Source organism: Bubalus bubalis, chromosome 1 (genome assembly GCF_019923935.1).
Source record: "Bubalus bubalis isolate 160015118507 breed Murrah chromosome 1, NDDB_SH_1, whole genome shotgun sequence".
In the NCBI taxonomy this organism is placed as follows: Eukaryota; Metazoa; Chordata; class Mammalia; order Artiodactyla; family Bovidae; genus Bubalus; species Bubalus bubalis.
This window is the reverse complement of record NC_059157.1, coordinates 143,699,679-143,712,678: the sequence shown is the minus strand read 5'-3', so window position 1 is coordinate 143,712,678 and position 13,000 is coordinate 143,699,679. Positions and strand designations below refer to the sequence as shown.

The window sequence follows — 13,000 nt, the reverse complement described above, 5'->3', positions numbered from 1 at the left end:
GCCCTCTCAGTCTGCCCTCTCCAACTAGTGCTTTAATTGCCAAGGTAAACTGAAAAGGCCTGTTATCAAAAAATGTAAGGATGACTGCATGCTGATTCAGATTTGCTTATTTGCTATGAACTTCTGCAATCAATGTCTTAAAATTTTCTAGTGTGTTTGCAACTCAAATATAAGTGTATTGGGCCATTTTGGAAGAGAGATGTCATATGGCAAAAACAAGCAAACATATAACAACAAGCAATGAGAGAAATACTTAGGAACCAAGAGCATTTCTTCTGATCTCTTATACAATCTGTCATCTGGTCCAATTTATTCCACCTCAAAGAAAGTCTCTTGGAACAACCCCTTATCTCCATCCTTGTCCAGATCTCCAGTTCAGGTTTTTGTCTCTCTCTAAGATGTCTACGGAGAAGGCAATGGCAACCCACTCCAGTACTCCTGCCTGGCAAATCCCATGGACAGAGGATCCTGGTAGGCTGCAGTCCATGGGGTCGCTAGGAGTCGGTCACGACTGAGCGACTTCACTTTCACTTTTCACTTTTCACTTTCATATATTGGAGAAGGAAATGGCAACCCACTCCAGTGTTCTTGCCTGGAGAATCCCAGGGACGGGGGAGCCTGGTGAGCTGCCATCTCTGGGGTCGCACAGATTCGGACACGACTGAAGCGACTTAGCATGCTGAGCAGAAGATGCCTACAATGGCCCCCGCAATGGGCTCCCATCCTCCAATCCAATATGCACACTGTCATCAGTTTGACCATGATGTTTCTATGGCAACTTGCAAGCACCAGATCAAGGCTTCAGTGTGCTATTAAAAATGCCTCACTTTTAAGGACCAGCACAACTCTTCAACATCATTCTTGTTCCTAAACCCTGTCCTGTAACCATGAAGTAATGTGTCTGTCACTTTCAATAAAAGACTTGATTCATTCATTCTCTTCCTTCTTACAGATGAATTTCTACTCTTCTAGACCCAGTTCTAATGCTATCTCTCTGAGGATACCTTGATTCCCACCTGATAGGATTAACTATTCATTTCTTTTAGATTCCTTAGCCTTTCTTACATATCTGTATGTAGCACTTGTTAGAATGTTCTATATCAATTTTTCACATGTCTTCCTGAATGAGTTCTCTTGGATTCTCCAAAACAGATACTAGGCATATTCAATTTTATATCATCAGTGTCAAGCACAGGACCTTGTGAATAATGTAAATGTTGAATAAATATTTAATAAGCAAATGATTGTATACACATACCAGCCAGGGAGCCAGTGTTCTGTTTTTGTGTAGGATCAGCCTTGCACACAGTCATGCATATTGGACTAGAAAAGTATCCCTTCCTTCTTTTTTGTTTCCTTCAACAAATATTTATTGAGCAACTTCTGTGTTCTAGGTTATATGAGAGGCATCAGGCATATTACAAATAATAAAACATTGCCTCTTCCCTGGAGATGCTTTCAATTTTAATCTGAAGGAAAAGCAATAAATTAGTAATATGATTTGGGTACCAATTTCTTAACAGTCACCCCCTCTATGTTTATTACTGGACCATGGACATGTCTTCTTCTCTCTGAGGGCCAGTATTTGAGATAAGCCTTGAGTTGCACATGGTCACCTCCATCTTATCCCCCTGACACTTTAGGATGTGTAGAAGGTCTTGGGAGAACCTTCTTGAAGTGTCTCAGTAGCTCAGAGAATGGTATCTGATGCAGAGAATGACAAGGTCATTGATCCAAGGGTCAGGACCCCTGGGTTCTAGTTTTAGCTCTGTCGTTAATTGGCTATGACCTTGGGCAAATGATTCACTCTATTTGGATGTCTTGTCTGTAAATTGAGTGTGTTGTTCTATACTCTAGATTAATAGCTCTCAACCAGGAGTTCATCATGGGATTCAAAAAATATATCTCTTCAGTCCATATCAAACAATCATGAATTAGAATTAAATCTCCCAAGTTAAGGCCAGGCTGGGTATATTTAGCAAAAAAAAAAAAAAAACTTGAGGGCAATTTGGAGAGGCTCTGACTGAGCTATATCTGCTCTCGATAATATCTTTATATGTGAGGTCTCTGGGCCTCTGTCTGGCAGGTCCCCACCCTGACTGAGACATGGAGACTCTAGGCCACTCCGGTCTTTCTCCCTTAATAGGCTGTGAGAACCAGGAACATTGTTTCAAGAAACAATCAGATCAGTAGCTGACATCATAGGTCTTCCTGAAAGAGAGGAAAGAGATGCAGAACATAGATAAGACAAAAAAAAAAAAAAAAAATCCCCAGATACTTGTGGGATGCTAGTAATCACAACCGGCACCGTGGGTCTCTCTGCAGCTTCTTGAACTTTACCACGGACTCAGCCATTCTGATGCCCTCATCCCCATATATTTATCCTCTGACTGAGGCACAAAGATCTGAGTGAGCTAATGCATCAAGCCATGAAAAATGAACAATTAAAACAATGAAGTTGTCAGTTCTTTTACCAGATTGCAAATAAATAACCTGCCTGTCAGCCTGGCTGTTCTGCTGGACCATTAGTTTAATACAAAGACATTCTGAGAAACGGGTGGATGACAGCTGATCTATCACAAGGCCTTTGATAAGGACCTGAGCAAAATATGCTGTCATAAACCATCTAAGGTCAATCCCAAATTGTAAGAAGCAAAGTATTAGATGAAATTTGCATATACCTCTCCGACCATCATGAAAGCTGTATACATCCTTTTTTTTTTTTTTTTTTTTTCTTAACCAGTGAGAGGGTAGGTACTTGTTTTGACAGTCTAAAGCATCTTTCTGCTTATGCTTATTTAGCTTGTCAGGAACTCTGTGCTGGTATAGACGGCCTTGGAGTTTGTAACTGTCACAGTGATCTTGGGACTACACAATGTATCTCCTTGCTAGGCTGGACAGGGTCTTCCCATGAGAAATTACTTTGTGCCGTGACAAATGCTAAGACAGTCATAAATTTCCAGACAAAAAGTCAATTCATTGCATTTTCTTCTATGTATGGTTTGAATTCTGTGTGCCATCTCAGAAAACATTTGCCAGCCAGATATATTGCTCATGGAAAATAATTATGAATATATAAGGCAGTAGACAAGACAATTAAATAAAGACAAATTCATTACATTCTCTAGTAGAGATCTCATTCATCTTTAAATTTTAGTGGAAAAAGTAAAGATATGAATGACCTCTCAGGAGTCACTTTGAAGAAGATAACCCTTATTTCTTAGAAGCAAAAAGCACTATTAGAAAGTTTACCCATCGTAAAATTAGGTGAGAAGCAGTGTTCATGAGGTTTTCAGGGTTAATCAGCTTGTCTAATTGACTTTGTTTCAACTTGAATTTAACAAAATGACTCCTCAGTTTTTAATAAAAATCATTCAAATGCCTGAGAATGCAATAAATCGAAAATGCAATATTCCCCCTTCCAAAATCTTTTGGGTATTTATCTCTATTCAAGTCATACCTCCATGGTAAAAGTGATATAAATTCTACATAAATCAAAAGGTAGTAACTGTCAATTCAGTCTTATTTTGGAGTACATTCACTGATTAATTCAAAGGGTGAAATCTCACTTTAATTGTGTTGTTCAGTCACTAAGCTGTGTCTGCCTCTTTGCGACCCATGGACTGCAGCACTCCAGGCTTCCCTGTCCTTCACTATCACCCGGAGTTTGCTCAAACTCACGTCCATTGAGTCAGTAATGCCATCCAACCATCTCACCCTCTGTCGCCCCCTTCTCCTTGTCCCTTCAATCTTTCCCAGCATCAGGGTCTTTTCCAATGAGTTGGCCCTTTGCAACAGGTGGACAAATTATTGGAACTTCAGCTTTAATATAGAAAAACAACTTAAATCTAGAGAAGCCACCCACAGAGGTTTTGTGGTTCAGAATGATTTAAACTAGAAAGCGGCATGGATTATACTACTTGAAACTGGTTTGACCAGTTCTTCCAGGGGCCTGGATGGCTAACTAGTAAACAAGGTGAATAAGAAATTGTCAATATAAAACTCTCCAGGCTGATTTTCATACCTACTAAGTTAAAGCACAACTTGGTCTATTATCCAACTTTGTAATCTCTTCAATGTTATATAAAATTAGCACCCTTCTCACTTCCTAAGAAAAATCCCTGAGAGAATGGAAAAAAGCTCAGAGCTCATCCTAAGGCCATCTTAGTTTTGTTCTGATTTTTCCACTTAGTAACCTTACCAGTTGTGCAAGTGGTTTAATTATCTGCTTATCTTACTATGTGTACAGTAGCCTTCTCATACTGTTCATACAGTAGCACCTGCTTAAAGGAGACTTTACACATATTAATAAAACCAAACACTGTTCTATAGATAGGAAGCCCCAAAATTATTTTCTTAAAACAGAAAAATAATATTATACATGAATCACTAAGAACAACAAGCAGTTCATGATGTGGAAAAATCCACTGTGATGTGTGTTTAGTCTTTTACTTCTCTCAGTTTTAGCCCTTGAGAAGTCTCTTCTTCAGTGTTACTGTAGGTATATCTGGGCCCTCAAGCTGCTTCCCAGGTTCTTGCTGGGTTCTGACCTCTCAAGAATCCCAAGTTATTCTCAAAGTGACATTCATTACAACATGTCCTTTGGTTCCAGTAAGTAAAAAATTTTTAAAATAACTGATGATAGTTTTTCCATATTTTTATATTATATAGTTCTTAAAAAAATTATATTTTTGTGTTGATTTCTATAATGACTTGTGCATCAAGCTATTATTAGTAACATAACTATTTAATAACATGATCTCGAAGGATAAATCAGAAGCTACTTAAAATACTTGGGAATATAGAGATTGTGATAGGCTGAATGATAGGCTCTCAAAGATGTCCCAGTTTCTGCAGTCTGTTAATACGTTATCTTACATGTCAAATAGGACTTTGCAGAAGTGATTAAGGATTGGAGATGGAGAGATTTTTCTGGATTACCTGATAGACCTAATATAATCAAAAAGGTTCTTATAAGAGGGAAACAGGACTTCCCTGAGGGTGTAGCAGCTAAGACTCTGTGTTCCCAATGCAGGGGGACTGGGTTCTATCCCTGGTCAGGGAACTAGATCCCACACGCTGCAACTAAAGATCTGGCGTGCCGCAACTAAGACCCAACAGAGCCAAATAAATACAAATAATAAAAAAAAAAAAAAGAAAAGAGGGAAAAAGAATAAAAAGAAGCTAAGCTGCTGGCTTAGCAGATTTAAGAAAGTGGCCATAAGCCAAGGAATATAAGTGGGTTCTAGGAACTAGAAGAGGGAAAAAAATAGATCCTATCTTTAAGTCTTCAGAAAAAATGCAGACCTGCCAACATCCTGATTTTAGACTTCTAACCTGCAGAACTGTGAGAGAATAAGTTTGTTTTTAAAAGCCACTAAATTTGTGACAGTTTGTTACAACAGGCATAGGAAGCCAATAGAGAAACATTTATAACAATATCAGTTCAGTTCAGTTCAGTCACTCAGTTATGTCTGACCCATTGTGACCCCATGAACCACAGCACACCAGGCCTCCCTGTTCATCACCAACTTCCAAAGTCCACCCAAACCCATGTCCATTGAGTCGATGATGCCATCCAACCATCTTATCCTCTGTCGTCCCCTTCTCCTCTCAGCCTCAATATTTCCCAGCATCAGGGTCTTTTCCAATGAGTCAGCTCTTTGCATGAGGTGGCCAAAGTATTGGAGTTTCAGCTTCAACATCAGTCCTTCCAATGAACACCCAAGACTGATCTCCTTTAGGATGGACTGGTTGGGTCTCCTTGCAGTCCAAAGGACTCTCAAGAGTCTTCTCCAACACCATAGTTCAAAAACATCAATTCTTCTGCGTTCAGCTTTCTTTATAGTCCAACTCTCACATCCATACATGAACACTAGAAAAACCATAGCCTTGACTAGACGCCTTACCATTGTCTAACATACATACACAAGTACCATTGCCCACACACTATTTGAGAATTATATCAGTAACTCAGGCTTCCCTTGTGGCTCAGCTGGTAAAGAATCTGCCTGTAATACAGGAGACCTGGGTTTGATCTCTGGGTTAGGACGATCCCCTGGAAAAGAGAAAGGCTACCCACTGCAGTATTCTGGCTGGGAGAATTCAATGGACTGTATAGAACGTGGGGTTGCAAAGAGTTAGACACAACTGAGTGGCTTTCACACATCAGTAACTCATACATACTTGGATCTTTCACTTTGGAAATTTTTTCTCTTCCCTCTTCTTTTCCGTCACCTTTCCCTTCCCACTACATATACTCTTTCTAGTGTTTCAGATCTGTTAAATGGTAATCTCCTCACAGAGAACCTCTGAAACAAAACACATCCCATCCTCTCTCTGCCAGTCTAAATTAGGGTCCCTGATGTCATTCTCTCTCATAGCACCCTACCCCCTTACAACAGTTTAAAATTAGGTATTTATTTGAGTGATTATTTTGTTGTTTTCCTCTTTCTTCTATTGCAACTTTGAAGGGTACAAGTACCACATTTGATTTTGCTCACTGTTGTGAACCCAGCACATAGTAAGTATCCAGGAAATATCTCTTGGCTGAATGAGAATGTTCCAGAATTCTGCAAGTTCAGTTTTGTAAGATGGAGTGAAAGCATGCCTCATAATGCAGTCTATCAGGGATCATGAGGCAACAAACTAATACACCACCTTCTCCTTCAGAGGACAAGGAGCAGCTTTTGCTTCAAATTTGATTTCGTCAGAAGTCCTAATCAAAGTCATTCAGCCAGATGACAATTGATAGATGTTTTTCATGATGCCTATATAATCTAAGAAATACTATAGTATTTCTCAAAAATTCTCTTTAATAACATTCAAAATGCTTTTGCTGCTTTTATTTCCATTTTCACTTTATTGGTTTTCAATATGGGGTTTCCCAGGTGGTGCTAGTGGTAAAGAACCTGCCTGCCAATGCAGGAGATATAAGAGATGTGAGTTCGATCCCAACTTGTAAATTCCTTCAAAGACACTTAAACATCCATTTAAGAACTGACTTTGAGAACTTCAAGAGATCAATTTTTCCTGAGTAATTATTTATATTTTCTGCAATTTTGATTCCACTGGAGTTCAAGAATCAAAGCTAAGGATTTGCTTGAACTCTTCTTGGGATGGAGAAGTGATTAACATTTGTGAACATTTTGGTGAAGCTTCAAAATGCAGAACGATTGAGGAGGATGTGGATACATTTTATTTATATGTATTTCAGAGACGTCATGCCATGTGATTTCAATGTTTTTTTAGAAAAATATCAATCTTTATTTCTTTTTAATTTTTTAATTGGAAGAAAATTGCTTTACAATATTGTGTTGGTTTCTGCTGTACAACAATACAAACCAGTCATAATTATACTGGTTTATGAGAACCAGTATCACCTCCTGGTGATATATATCACCTCCTTCTTGAGGTTCCCTCCCCTCCCTTTATCCCACCCCTCTAGGTCATCATCACAGAGCATCAGGCTGGGCTCCCTGCATTACACAGTAACTTCTTACCAGCTCTCTGTTTAACCTGTGGTAGTGTATGTATGTAGGTGCTACTTTCTTCATTCATCCCACTCTCTCCTTCTCCAACTGTGTCCACAAGTCTGTTTTCTATATCTGCATTTCCATTCCATCCCTGAAAACAGGTTCATCAACAGCATATATATGCATTAATATAGAACATTTGTTTAGAAAAACATTGGTCTTTAAATATTAGATACTTTTCCCATATTATTCTGAATGTGTGTATGGATTTTGCCCATATATAGTATCTCTGTTAAATAGTTGATCCTGATTTTAAGTATAAGGGTTTCAATGGAAAGGAAACAGATTTTACTGAAATACAATGAGATTCCCCTATATTACTATGTCTACTTGGTTATTCCTCATAATAATCTGTGAGATAGCTCTCATTGATCCCACCGTACTGAAGAGGAAATTGAGGATCTTATTGAAGATGCCAAAGTCTTTGACTGTGTGGATCACAACAAACTTTGGAAAATTCTTCAAGAGATGGGAATACCAGACCGTCTTACCTGCCTGCTGAGAAATCTGTAAGCAGGTCAAGAAGCAACAGTTAGAACTGGACATGGAACAACATACTGGTTCCAAATTGGGAAAGGAGAATGTCAAGGCTGCATATTATCACCTTGCTTATTTAACTTATATACAGAATACATCATGTGAAATGCCAGGCTGGATGAAGCACAAGCTGGAATCAAGATTGCCAGGAGAAATATCAATAACCTCAGATACACAGATGACACCACCCTTATGGCAGAAAGCAAAGAAAAACTAAAGAGTCTCTTGATGAAAGTGAAAAAGGAGAGTGAAATAGTTGGCTTAAAACTCAACATTCAAAAAATGAAGACCATGGCATCCGGTCCCATCACTCCATGGCAAATAGATGAGGAAACAATGGAAACAGTGAGAGACTTTGCTTCTGGGGGGCTCCACAATCACTGCAGATAGTGACTGCAGTCATGAAATTAATGGACACTTGCTCCTTGGAAGAAAAGCTATGACCAACCTAAACAGCATATTAAAAAGCAGAGGCATTACTTTGCCAACCAAGGTCCATCTAGTCAAAGCTATAGTTTTTCCAGTAGTCATTTATGGATGTGAAAGTTAGACTACAAAGTTGGACTACGAAGAACTGATGCTTTTGAACTGTGGTTTGCAAAAGACTCTTGAGAGTCCCTTGGACTGCAAGGAGATCCAATCAGTCCATCCTAAAGGAGATCAGTCCTGAATATTCATTGGAAGGACTGATGGTGAAGCTGAAACTCCAATAAGTTGGCCACCTGATGCAAAGAACTGACTCATTGGAAAAGACCCTGATGCTGGGAAAGATGGAAGGCAGGAGGAGAAGGGGATGACAAAGGATGAGATGTTTGGATGACATCACTGACTCAATGGACATGAGTTTGAGTAAGCTCCGAGCGTTGGTGATGGACAGGGAAGCCTGGCGTGCTGCAGTCCATGGGGTCGCAGAGTCGGACACAACTGAGCAACTGAACTGAAGTGAACTGTGGTCTTAAACAATTGTTTAAAGCCAGAGATATATGGCGTGCTGCGATTCATGAGGTCACAAAGAGTCGGACACGACTGAGTGACTGAACTGAACTGAACTGAACGTCCATACTGGTGCTGAGCCTCCCTGACCCAAAGTTCATGCCATTTCCTCTAGACCACACAGCCTTCAATGGATCTTGCAGACCAGCACAGTAATCATAAGGCCCCTCTCTATCAAAGCAAATCATACAGAATATTGCTTCCCTCAAAGCCCCAAGCCAGTGGGCCCCATAACTCAAGACGGGAAATGGCTAAATAGATGGGGAAATTGGAACTTATTACACAAACACTTCTGAGTTTAGCATGGCCACTTTGACTCGTTAATGTTGTTATTCTCCTCAGAGCACAGAATTTTGTGGCTGTATTTGCTGTGGCCCTGTCAAGCTTTATGCTCAGTAATGCCATGGCAAAAACAGGTCTTCCCAGTGATGGCAAGAATTTGTAGAACCGCAGCTCATGGCTTTTGAATTTATCAGAAGGCTTCAAAGACACACATTTGATTTTTTCTGATTGTGAGCCTTTCATTAGGGAGTACCTTTCATCACGTCATGGTGAAATGGGGCTGATGCTCTTATGTATTTACTGACAACGATGTGAAGGAAGTAAGAATATCACAAACATCCGCTTCCAGTCACCTCTGAAATGCCATGACCAGTTCTTCTTGCTTCACCACTCATTAACAAGTAAAGTTAATCAACTTCTCAACCAATAAAACCAGATGTGCTCTTTGGCATACCTAGCAAGTTCAGGATAAATGCTTTACTGATATATATGTGAATAATCACTGATTCTTAGAGAAAAAGGATGTTTAGATCAACAGCAGACTATATAAATAGTTGTTCACATGCTGAGTCAGATTCCACCTAATTCTCTTACTTGTACATATCCCAGTCAAGAAGAGAGGAGAAAATTCTCTTTTTAAAATTAATCACCCATACTTCATCAGTCTTTGTTTTTAATACTAAGCAAGCAACTTTGGCCACCTCATGCGAAGAGTTGACTCATTGGAAAAGACTCTGATGCTGGGAGGGATTGGGGGCAGGAGGAGAAGGGGACGACAGAGGATGAGATGGCTGGATGGCATCACTGACTCGATGGACGTGAGTCTGGGTGAACTCCGGGAGTTGGTGATGGACAGGGAGGCCTGGCGTGCTGCAATTCACGGGGTCGCAAGGAGTCGGACACGACTGAGCGACTGAACTGAACTGAACTGAAGCAACCAAGGGCCTTTAAAGTTAGAATATCTAGTTTGTCTACCATTGCTGTCATTTCTATCTAAAAAGAAAACTGGAAGATGAAATGATCTTAAGGATTGTTGATGCTGAGAAAACAAATAACCCCATAGCCAATGAAACAGAGGGATACCGTGAACAAGGCAACTAATAACTTCTCCAGTGTGAGGGTTTTCTAAAAGGTTTGTTCTTTCATGATGCTAATCACTCCCGAGGTGATAAAAGGTTGATCCAGAAATTGTTATGCAACTTTAGGTGCAGCAACCTAAATTATCTGATTTTTTTTTCCACTGAATGTGTTTGAATTGTCATCAGATACAACCATGAAATTCAAAATGTGTGCTTGACTACAACTTGTAAGCTGATAAATTGAGAAATATCTAGAAAGCCTTTCTCTTCTCGTAAAAAAATGGTATGATATTATTTAGAAGTTGGGAAGGAAACCTTTTACTGCTTGGGCTGTAAAAAAAAAAAATCTCAAAACCAGCAGAGTAGCTGACAAGTGACACAAATACAGTATATACTAATGCACAGAGAGAAACAACTTTGAGAATTTAAACCGGCTGCACACACACAAAAAATCTTTATCCAGATATGTGGTCCCTCATGAATTATACTATTATTTTAGTTGATTTTACCTGACATCACCCTATGAGTTTCTTTAGTGACAAGAAAATTGCAGCTGGCCCTTGACAGTCGGTCACAAATTGACTGAACAAAACAAAATCAAACACTGAAGTAATCCCCAAGTAAATTTAATGAAACCTAAATCCCAATGGGTAGCACACTTCTGTAGGCAATGGTCTTATTTAATAAATTTTCCCCTGCTTTCACTTTTAGAGCTATATATACACAGACAAATTTAATTCATTGGGTTTACATTTCCTCTTTCCCTTAGTTTGTCCACCAGGCACATTCGGGAAGGACTGTAAACAGGTATGTCAGTGTTCAGCTGAGAATGAGGAGTGTCACCCAGTCACAGGGAGATGTACCTGTCTGCCTGGCTACCATGGAAACTGTTGTCATCTCCGTAAGTGTGTTCTGTGCCTTAGTTGTAATTTATTGAAGAGACACTGCTGGAGTGGGTCATCACTCGGAATGCTAAAGGGCAAATGTTAATTCAAGGTTCTGAATTATTGTAAATCCTGTGGGAGTTTTTATTAGAATGGTTGAAAACATACTTTCCTGTGTAACTCATTCTCCCATTTGCCTTTCCTAGTCAAAATATCCCCAAGAAAAAGATAAGAATTAAAGAGAAAGAAAGAAGGAAATATAAACGAAGTATTATAAATCAATATATAGCAAATGGCAACATATTCAGAGTGATTCATAAACTTAGTTCCGCAATCTGCTTTTAAGAACAATCAAGTTAAATAAATTGTTATTCTGGAATGAAAACAGTGACTTGCTTAAATGACAAAATGCCAGTTGGCTCATTGTTGTATAGTAAAAAAGAATAGTCCCTTGACCAAACACCTTATATTCATTTGTTAGGAGATTTTAACATAGAAATGGTTATAGGAGAACACATGATAAAAACTCCCAAGGAACATGTTAAAATGTTCAGTCAGCTACTTAATTTTTAAGCTCGTAATTATTTATAATGTACTTTTTATAGGTTTAAGGATAAAATGATTTGGCTTTAGTTTCATTTTTCCCCCAACTTGGCCCTTGCTAACTCTCTTTTCTCCCCAGTGGTTCTTATAACAGGTTTTTTTTTCCCCCTACTTTCCTTTCCTAATTCTGCAAGTGTGTGGATGAGTTTTGGATCTCGCCCAAAAAACACCAGCCATAAAACATAGACTCATGGTCAAGCTATTGGTTCCCATTTTCCACAAGCCATAGAATATATATTTTGAATATCAATTCTCACATTTGTCCTAATTTTAAACTTTACCAACTAAAAACACAGTTAAGCATGTACAAAAATGGTTTCATACACCCATAGAACCTACAACCATTGCATTATTCAAACTTACAATGAAGAACTAAAGCATTAAATTAATAAAATTTTAATTATTTTTTCGGTCATGGCAAATCTCAAGCAATGGAAGACAGGAGTGATTTTCTCATTTGAGGCTGTCACACTTCTCAGGAAAAATTTCTTCTTGGTATCAAGGATATTTCATCTGAATAAATCAAAATTAAGTTACATAAAGCTGAAATGTAAATGTAAACTGAAAGCTTACATTTCAGAAAGCCAGCTACCTTGGGTTGAAGGAGGAGAGCTTTGCCTTGAAAAAGCCAGGTTGAGGCCGGGAGCCGCTCCCTGACTAGTCCAATGGGCTCAGTTCCAGGCAACACGTGGTTGGAAGTTGCTGCAAAGGTTCCTTGGCAAGATGCACTGTAATTATAGGACGACAAAAGAGGGGTTCAAGAAAATATCCATAAAAGGTGTAGCTGGCTCAAAAGCAAACATTCCAGCAGCCAAAAACAACCGGGCTTTCATCTTCCCAGGTTTGGAGTGAAGAATCAACATTTTCTCTCAGTAGAGGTCAGAGGAAGCAGACAAACGGAGTAGGAATCTCACCACTTTTCCTTAATTTATACTGGGTGGTTTAGTCCCAGTACGGAAGTTGGTGATGGACAGGGAGGCCTGGTGTGCTGCGATTCATGGGGTCGCAAAGAGTCAGACACGACTGAGCGACTGATCTGATCTGATCTGATCTGATGGATAGCAAGCAGGGAGGAAAACAAACAAAC

General features: G+C 39.2%; 1 protein-coding gene across 1 annotated transcript in view; it reads left to right on the top strand.

The window, feature by feature from the left end:
• Positions 1 to 13,000, top strand: part of LOC102399298 (EGF-like and EMI domain-containing protein 1) — a 705,282-nt gene that overhangs the window by 652,677 nt on the left and 39,605 nt on the right. Inside the window, exon 19 of the mRNA XM_044945114.2 lies at positions 11,196 to 11,327. Coding sequence (XP_044801049.2) covers positions 11,196 to 11,327 — 132 coding nt within the window. The remainder of the gene's footprint in view (positions 1 to 11,195; positions 11,328 to 13,000) is intronic.